Here is a 12,806-nt window from a genome sequence, read left to right as displayed (position 1 = left end):
CGATTTACATCAGCTGAGGATTTTTCCTCAGGTTTTGGCCCCTTCCAGCATTCCTTCCAGCATTAACGGTTGTTTATTATTCATACTGTTATAGTGTCTAGGGACCCTATTCATGGGTGACGGTCCACTGTGCTAGGTGTTGTACAGATATAGCAAAAAGACATCTCTGTAGATGTGGTTTTTTTTTTATTGAGCTTTTGGTTTGCTTTGCATTTTAACGTGCTACAGATCATCTTCTAACAGCCTGCCAGACAACTCTGAGTGCAACATATTTCTGACTCAAGAACTTGTTAATGGCAACTGGGAGTGCAGAGGGGTTATAGGAATCTCCTGATTCTGCTTTGTATATTCTGGTTCATCAATATCATTGTGAAATGTATGTGCAGATACTATGTAAGGAGTTATGTATGTATACTGAGAATATGTTACTGAAGTCTATTTCAAGGCATTAGTCACCAGAAAACAGGTTTTCTGTCAGACAAGAGATGTTTAGCCATTGTGACAGACCCAGATGAGTGGGGTACAGGAGTCTGGTAGGAGGCAAATATACTGGCCACTGGATGAATAGTTTTCTGTTCCCTGAGTGACCAGAGCAGGGGCTGCCCTAGAGCAATCAGGAACCTGCTAGAACCAATTAAGACAGGAAAGCTAATCAAGACACCTGGAGCCAATTAAGAACTTTCTAGACTCAATTATGGCAGGCAGGCTAATCAGGACACCTGGTTTAAAAAGGAACTCCCATCAGTTAGTAGGGGGCGCGCAAGGAGCAGGGAGTGAGAAGGCATGCTGCGGCAGGACTGAAGAGTTCAAGCGTGATCAGGCTTCAGGAGGAAGATCCTGCAGTGAGGATAAAGAAGGTGCTGGGGGAAGGCCATGGGGAAGTAGCCCAGGGAGTTGTAGCTGTCACGCAGCTGATACAGGGAACATTGTGGACAGCTGCTATCCACAGGGCCCTGGGCTGGAACCCGGTGTAGAGGTTGGGCCAGGGTTTCCCCCATCCCCCCAACTCCTGATTGGACACAGAAGGAGTTGACCTGGTCTGTGAGAAACACCAGAAGGGAAGGTCTAAATTGGAAAGGGATCTGGCCTGTTCTCGACCCACTAGGTGGGACACAGAGACTGCAGGGATTGTTCTCCATTTTCCCTATGCTGGCCAGTGATGAGGTTAGCTGAGTGGACAGCAAGTTGGACCCACTAGAAAAAGTGGCCAAACTGAGGGCTGCCGAGAATCTCTGAGGCAAGCAAATCCACCAATAAGCGCAGGACCCACCAAGGCAAAGGAGGAACTTTGTCACACCATCTATCTATTGTGACAGGGTCGGGCCAGATGGCTACAGGAGAGTGATTTTTTTTGTTTTTTGCTAAATGGTACTTTATTGTCTTTAAAACTAGCAGTTAAAATATCTAAAACAAAAAGAAAAGTTGTCAAGAAATAAAAGATGAACTGTTGAGATCCCACTAATTTTTGTTACTGCAGTGGCTCCATTACATTTTATTCCTTGTTTTTCAGCCTTCATTCTTCAGATTCTCCTAGCCTATGAATATCATCAATCTTTAGAATCATTCTAACCATCTGAGTAGCCAGAGCAATCTGTTGCTTTTTACTAATTAAGGTTTCTATGATATGCTGTTTCTTCGTACAGGAGAGTGATAGAAGGCAGATATATTAGCCCCAGGTTAAATATGTCCCTTTTCCCTGGGTAAGGTAACAGGGAAGGTTCCAGAACAATCAGGAACTTTCTGGAAACAATTAAGGCAGACAGGCTGATTAGAACACCTGCAGCCAATCAAGAAGCTGCTAGAATCAATTAAGGCAGGCTAATCAGGGTACCTGGGTTTAAAAAGGAGCTCACTTCAGTTTGTGGTGCGTGCAAGGAGCTGGGAAGAAGAGGCACAAGAAGCTGAGAGTGAGAAGGCGTACTACTGGAAGACTGAGAAGAACAAGTATTATCCGACATCAGGAGGAAGGTCCTGTGATGAGAATAAAGAAGGTGTTGGGAGGAGGCCATGGGGAAGTAGCCCAGGGAGTTGTAGCTGTCACACAGCTGTTACAGGAGCCACTGTAGACAGCTGCAATCCACAGGGCCCTGGGCTGGAACCCGGAGTAGAGGGCGGGCCAAGGTTCCCACCATCCCTCCAACTCCCTACTTGATACTGGAGGAGTTGAACTGGACTGTGGGTTCCACCAGAGGGGATGGTCTCTGGCCTGTTCTCCGATCCACTAGGTGGATCAGCAGAGACTGTGGGGATTGTTCTTCTTCCTTTCCCCATGCTGGCCGGTGATGAGGCTAACTGAGTGAACGGCAGATTTGAGCCACGAAAGTGGCCAATCTGAGGGCTGGCGAGAAAACCACTAATAAGCGCAGGATCCACCAAGGCAGAGGAGGAACTCTGTCACAACTGGTGAAAGAAGTGGCATTTAGTGTGCACAGCGTGGCGGAAGAAGGAGGGCGTTATTATTATTAAAAAAAGAAAAAAAGGAGTTTTTTTTCCACCACAGTGGACGAGGTAGTGCGGGCACTGATACAAGCCATGGCTGCCCAGCAGGAGGCTACCTGTGTCCAGGCAGCAGGATGCAGTGTGGCTGCAGCAAGAGACTAATCGCCTGCTGATGGACCAGGCTGCTCAAGACTGGGCTATGTTGCGGGAACTGGTAAATCAAGTGAAGGCCCTTACAGAGATGAATCACGGCCATGATGGGATGCGGATCATATGGGCCAGCAATTGCCTGCAGAAAATGACAGGGGAGGATAACACAGAGGCATATCTCCTGGCCTTTGAGAGGACAGCCCTACGGGAGGCCTGGCCTCAAGATCAGTGGTCTGGCATCCTTGCCCCATTACTGTGTGGGGAGGCCCAGAAGGCCTGCTATGATCTGCCTGAAGAAGCTGCAGCAGACTACCCCCAGCTGAAAGCAGAGATCCTGGCCAGATCTGGGATAACGACCACAATGCAGGCCCAGCGGTATCACGAGTGGAGGTACCAGGAAAACAAAACCCCGTGGTCCCAATTGTTTGACCTCATCCATCTCTCACGAAAGTTGTTGCGAACTGAGTCCCGGAGTCCAGAGGAGATACTTGAGGTTCTGGTCATCAACCGGTACATGAGAGGACTACCGCCAGACTTTCGCGCCTGGGTAAGCCAGAACGAACCCTCCACCTACGATGAGGTTGTCGCACTGGTAGAGAGGCGAAGGACGGTGAGGGAGCTGACCCTTCCAGTTGAGGAAGAAGCACCCCGGGTTAAACTAGCAGCACCAAGCCCTAGAGCTCGGGTGACTGGGCCACCAGGAGAGCTCAGGTGGAAAAAGAGAGGGGCTGAAGGCCCACCAGAATCCACAAAGAGTCGGAGCACTGAGGGGGAAGAGGGTCGTGATGTTAGACTGCCCAAACCGAGAGGCCGGGGAATGTCTAGGGCACCATACGGATGTTACGCCTGCGGGGAGTGGGGACACATAGCTGCACAGTGTCCCAATGCTGAGTAGCCTATGCAGTGTAACCTGGGGAACTGGGCAGACACATGCTCCCTAATCCACCTTGTGGGGGTCTCACTAACCCCACATATGTACACCAGACCAGTGAAGCTAAATGGGGTAGCGACCACAGCACTGGTAGATTTGGGGAGTGCTATCATGCTTGTCTTGAGGAAGCTCGTGAAGCGTAATCTGCTGCTGTGGGCTAAGCGTATGGGGATAACATGCATCCCTGGGACAGTTGGTTATTACCCCACCATCCCAGTAAAAATCGAGATTCAGGGGAACACTACTGAGGTAGCAGCAGGTGTAGTCACTAAACTCCCGTACCCGGTGCTCATAGGGAGGGACTTCCCAGGGTTTGGAGACTTACTCCCGGTAGGGGAATTGGAGAAAGGGGGAAACCCTGAAGTCAGTGAGGCATCCACAGTAGACTGTCAACCCCCAATCTTCTTTGAAATATCCCCAGATCTGTTCTCCACTCCCAGACAGGGTAGAAAGTCAAAAAGGGAAAGGATGGCAGCTGAGGCCTTGGGAACCCGAATACTGACCCAAAGCCAGAGGATCGCTCTTGTAGGTAGGTGGACCTGAGCAGCTGAAAAGGAGGCCACCCAGGAGGGAGAAGCACCCGAGTCTGTCCCACACCTTAACGCCTCTGAACCAGTAGAGGCAACAGAGACTGGCCCCCTAGAACTTGGGCAGATTAGCCCTGGGAGAGGAAATTTTGGATGGGACCAGGTTGAAGACCCGAGGTACGACAACATTAGGAAGAAGGTGACCAAAATAGATGGGGTCCCCATGGAAGGGAAAACCCAGGGACCACGACCCTACTTCATAACAAAGAAGAATCTCTTATACCGCGTTGCACCAGTACAGGGGCAGAAGGTACAGCAGATCCTAGTACCTCAAAAACGTCAGAATGCAGTATTAAGTCTTGCCCATAGTCCTCTTTTTGGGGGGCATTTGGGGGTAGAGAAGACCCTGGCATGTGTCCTGCGATGATTCTTCTGGCCCGGAGTATATGACGAAGTGCGGAGGTACTGTGCTTCCTGCCCAGAGTGCCAGCTGCACAGTCCCCATCCCCACTTGAGAGCACCTTTAGTACCCTTCCCATCATAGAGGTCCCCTTTGAGCGAATAGCCATGGACCTAGTGGGACCCCTGGAGAAGACAGCTCGGGGCCACCAATATATACTTGTTGTTCTGGATTATGCTACTCGCTATCCAGAAGCCGTCCCCCTGCGGAATGCAGCCTCTAAAATGATGGCTAAAGAGTTAAGTTGGTGGGGATCTTTACCCGAGTGGGGCTACCAAAGGAGATATTAACAGACCAAGGTACCCCATTTATGTCGAAGCTAATGAAGGACCTCTGTACGCTGCTCCATATCCCCTCCCTGAGAACTTCAGTCTATCATCCGCAGACCGATGGGCTGGTAGAAAGTTTTAACTGAACCCTCAAGGCAGTGATAAGGAAAGTGGTAAGTCGGGATGGGAAGGATTGGGACACCCTACTACCCTACCTTATGTTCGCAATCCGGGAGGTACCTCAGGCCTCAACTGGGTTTTCCCCCTTTTGAGTTATTATACAGATGCCACCCCCGTGGCATACTAGATATCGCAAAAGAAATCTGGTAAGAGGAACCCAATGAGGGGAGAAATATAATTGACCACGTGTTGCAGATGTGAGAACGTATAGCACAGGTCACCCCTTTTGTACGGGAACATCTGGAAAAGGCGCAGGAGGTCCAGCGAACCCATTACAATCGCCAGGCAAAAGTCTGACAGTTCCAACGAGGGGATCAGGTAATGGTGTTGGTATCCACGGCAGAAAGCAAGCTTTTGGCCCAATGGCAGGGGCCCTATGAGGTGGTTGAACCCATGGGGGAAGTAACCTACAAGGTGCGGCAGCCAGGACGCCGGAAACAAGAACAAATTTATCACATTAACCTCTTAAAGCCAACAAGAGGCGTGTGTAGTGGCCCAAGAGACCCCAATCCAGGGAAATAACATGCAGGGGCAGATCAGGATATCCACTGATCTGACACCAAACCAGAAGAAGGAGGTAACTGAGATGATCAACCAATACTAGGATGTGTTTTCAACCAAACCAGGTCGGACCACCGAAGCATATCACCACATTATCACAGACCCTGGGGCAAAGGTAATTTTAAGGCCCTATTGGGTCCCAGCGGCAAAAAGGGAGGAGATCAAGGCAGAGGTAAAAAGGATGTTGGAGCCGAGAGTCATCGAAGAGTCCCACAGTCAGTGGTCAAGCCCGATTGTGTTGGTGCCCAAACTGGATGGCACCACTAGGTTTTGTAATGACTTTCGTTGGCTGAATGAGAGATCCAAATTCAATGCATACCCCATACCCCGTACTGATGAGTTAGTTGACCACCTGGGCAATGCCCAATTTTTGACCACCCTTGATTTAACAAAGGGATACTGGCAGATTCCCCTTGCCAAAGATGCGAAAGAAAAGATGGCATTCTCTACCCTAGAGGGTCTGTTTCAATATACTGTTCTTCCTTTTGGACTGCATGGGGCACCTGCCACTTTGTCTTATGGACAAGCTCCTATGGCCCCATACCAGTTATGCAGCGGCATACCTGGATGATGTGATTATTCATACCCCTGACTGAGAAACTCACTTGGAAAAGGTGGAAGCGGTTCTGGACACATTAAGACGGGCTGGCCTCACAGCCAACCCAGCCAAGTGTACTATAGGGCTAGCTGAGGCTAAATACCTCGGGGCATGGTCAAGGGGCATGGTCAAGCCCAAACTAAACAAACTAGAGGCTATCCAAAATTGGCCCTGGCCATGTCAGAAAAAGCAAATCCACACATTCCTGGGTGTGGTGGGGTACTACCAATGATTTATTCCCCATTTTGCTACCAGATCGAGTCCCCTGACAGACCTGATAAAAGTCTGGGGTCCAGACATGGTGAAGTGGACAGATGCCGCAGAGAAAGCATTCATGTATCTACGGACAGCCCTCTACAGAAACTCCGTGCTTATAGCCCCAGAGTTCAACAAAGAATTAATTTTACAGACAGATGCATCTGAAGTAGGATTGGGAGCTGTCCTATCGAAGATGAAGAACATCCAATCCTCTACCTCAGCAGGAAACTCCTCCAGAGAGAACAGAAGTATGCCGTGGTTGAAAGAGAGTGCCTAGCTGTGAAATGGGCCATGGAAACACTACGTTATTACCTTCTGGGACAACAGTTTACCCTTGTGACCGACCATGCACCCCTCCAGTGGATGCAGTGGATAGCCTCTAGTTTGTTTAGTTTGTATTCTTCACTATGTATAAATTGACTATTGCCCCATTCACAATTGGTCCCTTACCACCAATCTGAAATGAATGCAAATGAAGAATTAAACTAACAGGAAGAGGAACACAGCAGGGGAAGAGAACCTTATCTTGAGGTGCATATAAAAGGTTTGCTTGAGTATATTTGGGGATACAAAGGAGATGCCTGGGCATTCCTTACGTAGGAAGTAAATGGATGGCAGACTTGCTTCGTGAAAAAGTGGTCACAACTAGAGTTAGCTGAAAACGGTGAAAAGAACTTTGGGTGAGATAAGCTTCTTTAGAGAGGAGGTTAACCTGTTAGCTAAGTTTAGTCTCTAGAAAGCATGTTATGATTGTGTTTTTATATATAACCATTTGTTCCCAATATTCTTATTCACTGAATCTCTGTTTTTTGATAAACTTATCCTTGTGCTCACTATAAATATAGCTTAAGTGCTTTGGTGTTAAGCAAATTACTGGTCGGGAGTTGACTCTTACAAGCTGGTGTGTACTGTTCCTTTGGGAACAGCAGGCCTGATAATTCTATGAGTGTTCATTAGATAAGGGGCTGGACACTACAGGGAACACCCAGAGGACTTGGTGTGTGCCTATCCCTACTTGTACAGAGAGGGTGAGGTCTGTGGAGGCCTGGAAGGTAGTGCTTGTGCTGCCAGAGGTTATTAGTTTCGGGGAGCTAATCCACAGCCTGCATAGATAAAACTACTTTGCGCTAAGTACAGGTGGTGGTAAGAGCCTCAGAACCCTGGGTACCGGCACAATCTTATCAAAGTTATTATTGCATGGGATTTTCAGAAAGCACCAAGTGACTTAGGAGCACAACTCCCATTGAAAGTTAATGGGACTAGTATTCCTAAGTGATTTGTGTGCTTTTGAAAAATCCCATCCATTATTTGAGAACAGCCGAAGATGTGCTAGGCCCCTTACAGAAGGAACAGAAGTCCTGCTCAAAAGACTTTACAATCTACATTTTGATGTGACCTAATGAGTGAGGGTGAAGAACAGTATGGTGGGGAATTGGGGTCACAGAAAGGATACAGAAACATGGTTATAAAGTAATTCAGTTAAAAGTATGTGGACATTACGGTGGCTCCTTTTAAAGGTTTCATTTTATAGTTATAGTTATATATAAAACGGAGAAAAAAGATTTAAGACAGTGAACTTAGTTATTGTGGGCATGTGGGAGAAGTGAACTTTTAGAAGAGATTTAAATGAGGAGGTGGTGGTGGTGGCTTACGTAGATCAGCCTGGTGTAGGTTACTAAAATATTTAATATGACAGCTAACCATTTGATTTTGACCTATTCATCTACCAGAAAAAGTGTCTTCATTGGGATCCCAGTTTTGCAATGCAAAATGCTGAATGTGCCTTACAGTCAAAGCGAGATGACAATGCTCAGCAGCTTTCAGAATTAGGCTCATGTTTCTTCAGGTTGAAAATGATACCAGGTAGTTGGAAAAGTTGGCTAAGTGCTTTTATTTTCATTGTAGCTACATGTTGTTGTCCCAAGGTACAGATCTGCCAGTACATTCTAGTTCAGTACAAAGAACGAAATGACAGAAATTGGGAAATTCTAACAGAAGCAGTGCAGATAGTCAGCATAATTTCTCTTTGATTTTTTTAATGAGCTTGGAGCGGAATGGCTTTATATTTTCCCAGTAGCAACAATATTTTCATATGGTATGATATCCACTACCATACAGAGAAAGATTATGTCTTTGTACAGTGTGTTCTTATGGAGGTCAGAGGGCCACTAAATTCAGTGTGAGGAATACTAAGGGTTATATCCCCTGAGCTTGAAGTTGTTTGTTCTTAGAACTGCTGCCTGGATAGCGAGTAAAAGACTTCTTGGAGCAACTGGAGTAAAACACATGGTCAAGCCCACATGCAGCCTCCTTGGGAATTGAGGAATGTTTCCTGGAATGCTGACATTCTCTGGAACTGACCCTGGCCCCAGACTATAACTCTTGGTTGTATTGCTCTTTAAAAATTAAATGTGGTTGGGAATCTCAGTCAGAATTCTGAATTACTTCATGCTGTAAATAGCCTTGTGCCCCTTTCATGCCCTGAACGTACAACCACTACAGCATTTGTTAGAAGTTTGAAACAATCCCAAAACTTTTCCATAGTTTTCATCAGCTCTAGCTGGTGGCCAGCAGTTTAAAAAGTATCAGATCCAGTTTGCCTGGACTTCATTTTGGAAATGAATGAGGATGTATGAAAATACACATAAAGATGGAAGAGGATTTCCTCATGGTCAGAGAATGTTATACATCAGGGGTGTCCAACCTGAGCCTGCAAAGGAGCCAGAATTTACCAATGTACATTGCCAAAGAGCCACAGTAATACGCCAGCAGCCCCCCATCAGTTCCTCATCCCCACTCCCAGCGCCTCCCACCCACTGGCAGCCCTGCTGATCAGCACCTCCCCCTCCCTTCTTGCACCTCCTAATCAGCTGTTTTGTGGTGTGCAGAAGGCTCTGGGGGGTAGTGGGAGGAGCGAGGGCATGGCAGGCTCAGGGGAGGGGATGGGAAGCCATTTCCAAGAATGAAGTTAGTGAAAAATACACTGTTTTGCCCATGTTAAAAATGCTGACAACCTCTCCTTTGAAAAGCTGTAGTATCCACATTCTTTGGAACAGGGACTTGAAATTTGGCAAGTTGGTGACCTTTTTGTTAGGGATTTGCCTTTTGCTGTCCCTGTGATATCCACCAAAATTTGATCAAGTTATAATCCTCTGAAAAATCTCAATTTGCACATGCTGTGGAGGAGATCTCTGATGACCTGAAAATCTAAAAGGAATCATACAAAACATGGAGACATGGACAGATTGCTAGGATGAGTATAAAGAATAGCACAAGCATACAGAGACAAAATTAGAAAGGCGAAGGCACAAAATATGTTTCACCTAGCAAGGGAAATAAAGGGCAATAAAAAGAGGTTCTATAAATATATTAGGTGTAAGAGAAAGAGGAAGGAAATCTAGGTCTATTATTTAATGGGGAAGGAGAGCAAATAACAGGTGATGCAGAGAAGGCTGAGATGTTTAATGCCTTTTTTGCTTCAGTCTTCGCTAGAAAGGTTAAATGTGACCAGATGCTTAAGACAATTAGTATTAACACAAGGGGGAAGATTCTTGGGCCAGAATAGGGAAAAACAGGTTAAAGGATATTTAGATAAGTTAGGTGTATTTAAGGAAGAAGGGCCAGATGAAATTCACCCTCCAGTTCTCAAGGAACTAGCTGAAGTAATCCATGAATCATTAGTGATTATCTTCAAGAATGGTTGGAGGGCAAGTGAGGTCCCAGAGGACTAGGGAAGAGCACAAACAGTACTATTTTCAAAAAAAGAGGACCCAGAAATTGTAGACCAGTCCACCTAACTTTGATACCTGGAACGTAAGGCTTTTGACACAGTCCCACATGATGCTCTCATAAGAAATTAGGGGTGCTGTTTAGATGAAAATACCTTAAAGTGGGTGCATAACAGGCTGGGCCCCCCTAGTATGTGTGCATTATGATATAGTGTTTAATTCATATTTCAAAGTCAGAAGGGACCATTGTGATCATCTAGTCTGACCTCGTGTATAACGCAGGGCAAAGAACGTCCCCAAAATAATTGCTAGAGCAGATCTTTTAGAAAAACATCCAATTACATGATCACATACTATTTTTTTGACAGGAAAAGTCTTATGAAGTTTCTCTCTCTCCCTTTGTACTGGAGTGGGAGATTTGCTCTTGACTTAAATGGTGGTAGGAGAAATGGACCAGCTGAGGGGCAACCCACTTGCCCAGACCAACTATACAGGCAAGGCATACTCAATATTGAAAACGAAAGAAAGTGATGTTGTGGAGGAGGGATATGGAACAAAAAAAGCTTGTCAATTTAGATACAGTTGGAGCAATATTTGGGAGTTGCAGAGTCTCAAAGTCTGACTGTGGTTTAGAACACAGCTGTTCTCTGTAGTTTTGGAAGTAGTTATAACTCTGAGCTGTACTTTGTTTTTTAGTGTCTGTTCAAAAGTACAGCCACTGTAAATAAATTAGACTGGGTATTCTCATTCTGTGTGAAATCATTTCTTTTCTAACATGAAAATAATCCATTGCTGGAATGTAAAGGTTTCTGGATTGTTCAGAAGTCTTGACAATACCATAGATTTTGTTGACTACACGTATCTTCTGTATGCTTCTTTCCAGGCACAAACCATGAATTACGTTGGGCAGTTAGCAGGCCAAGTATTTGTTACTGTGAAGGAGCTCTACAAGGGATTAAATCCTGCCACGCTATCTGGATGTATTGATATAATTGTTGTACGTCAGCCAGATGGAAATCTTCAGTGTTCCCCTTTCCATGTGCGCTTTGGGAAAATGGGGGTTCTGCGTTCTAGAGAGAAAGTGGTAAGAAAACAGAAATCTTGTTACTTTTCTCTTGTTTTCTCAGTGTGTGAACTCATTGCATGTAGGTACAGAAGATGTTACAATGTAGCAGTCAAAGCTTTCATTAAATGGTCTTTATAAAGAGCCTAAATTGTATTTTCAAGGTTCAGTTAAAATGGTTGATACTGATAATATTATTTTAATGCATAATGTGTAGACAGTTGATCATAATAACTGCGAACCAAACTACAGTTAGGCAAATTTATTGACTGAAAATACAGTTTCCATGTCTACATTTAGACTTTTACTTGGAATTTCGCAAGATATAACTATGGCTTATGTTATTTAACTGGATGATATTTATAGGATAGTGTTGGAATCTTGACAAATATTTTAATTAAGGTACATCTCAAGATTCCTCTCATTATAGCTAAATTTTAAAGTTTTGCTGTAGTTTCTGTTAAATAATAATCTATACATGCTCATGATGAATGCTTTCCATAATTGTTGCAAAATTCCTTTTCAATATGGCAAAAGGTTGACAGTACAGACCTATGTTAACATTAAGTTCTCATGGTTTTACACTAGGGCCTTGTTGTTCATCATGTTTATTAATGACCTGGAAAAAGGTGTGAATGGTGAGGTAGTAAAATTTGTAGATGACAAAATTATTTAGGTTATTCAAAGCTAGAGAAGACTGTCAGGGACTTCAGAGGAACCTACAAAGCTAGGAGAACTGGCAGCCTCATGTCAAATGAAAGCCACTGGTGTCAAATGCATGATGATTTGGCAGAATAATCTGTACTACTTATACACATTTTGGGTTCTAAGTTAACTGAAATCGCTAAGGAAACAGACCTGAGTGTCATTGTGGATAGCTGAGTGAAAACTATTGCTCACTACTTTTCTGAGTCAAAAGGGAAAATGTGTATAAAGAGTGGATAGAAAATAATATTGGATAATGCCTTTATGTAAATCAGTTGGGTGCCCTGGCCTGAAATACTGTGTTCAGTTATGGTCACCCTAATCTCAAAAATGATATAACAAATAGAATGGGTAACTGAAATGATTAGAGGCATAGAGATACTTCTGGCATGGAGGAGAGATTGAAAAGATTGGGGTTATTTAGAAAGGGGATATGACAGTGATTGAACAATAATGAATGGTATGGAGATGGCAAATCAGGTTTTCCTATTTCTCCTTTATCATAGTGGCAGGACAGGGCGCATTTAATGAACTTGAAAGGCAATACATTTACAACTGATAAAAGGAAATACATTTTCACTTAATGTACAATTTGTCTGTGATACTTTTTGATGACAAGATATCACTGAGGTCAAGAGCTCAGTAGGATTTAAAAGAGATTAGAAATTTATGTGGCTAATGAAACATCTACAGTTACATTAGATAAAATACAGAATTTTTTTAATATGGGATAAAAACCTTCATGATTCAGGGTGCAAGTCAACCATTAACTAACAGAGGTTAGCAAGATACTACCCCAATAGGCAGCTTTCCCCATAATTATTTACTTTAGGTTTCTTTCACCTTCCTCTGAAGCATCTGACCAATGTCCGGGACAGGCTAGAGCAATAGATGGACTTGATATGGCAGTTCCTCTGTACCTACGATTACTTCATTT

The 12,806-nt window shown here is 44.7% G+C and overlaps 1 protein-coding gene across 5 annotated transcripts in view; it reads left to right on the top strand.

Annotated features, from left to right (window-relative positions):
* The window catches only part of LPIN1 (lipin 1), a 106,927-nt gene that overhangs the window by 54,408 nt on the left and 39,713 nt on the right, over positions 1–12,806 (top strand). For all 5 annotated transcript variants that reach the window (XM_048845530.2, XM_048845532.2, XM_048845531.2 and 2 more), the window contains one exon: positions 10,985–11,185. In XM_048845530.2, the coding sequence (XP_048701487.1) occupies positions 10,985–11,185 (201 nt within the window). The remainder of the gene's footprint in view (positions 1–10,984; positions 11,186–12,806) is intronic.

Source organism: Caretta caretta, chromosome 3 (genome assembly GCF_965140235.1).
Source record: "Caretta caretta isolate rCarCar2 chromosome 3, rCarCar1.hap1, whole genome shotgun sequence".
In the NCBI taxonomy this organism is placed as follows: domain Eukaryota; kingdom Metazoa; phylum Chordata; order Testudines; family Cheloniidae; genus Caretta; species Caretta caretta.
Note: the sequence above shows the minus strand (reverse complement) of the source record. Positions and strands in the feature narration are given on the sequence as shown.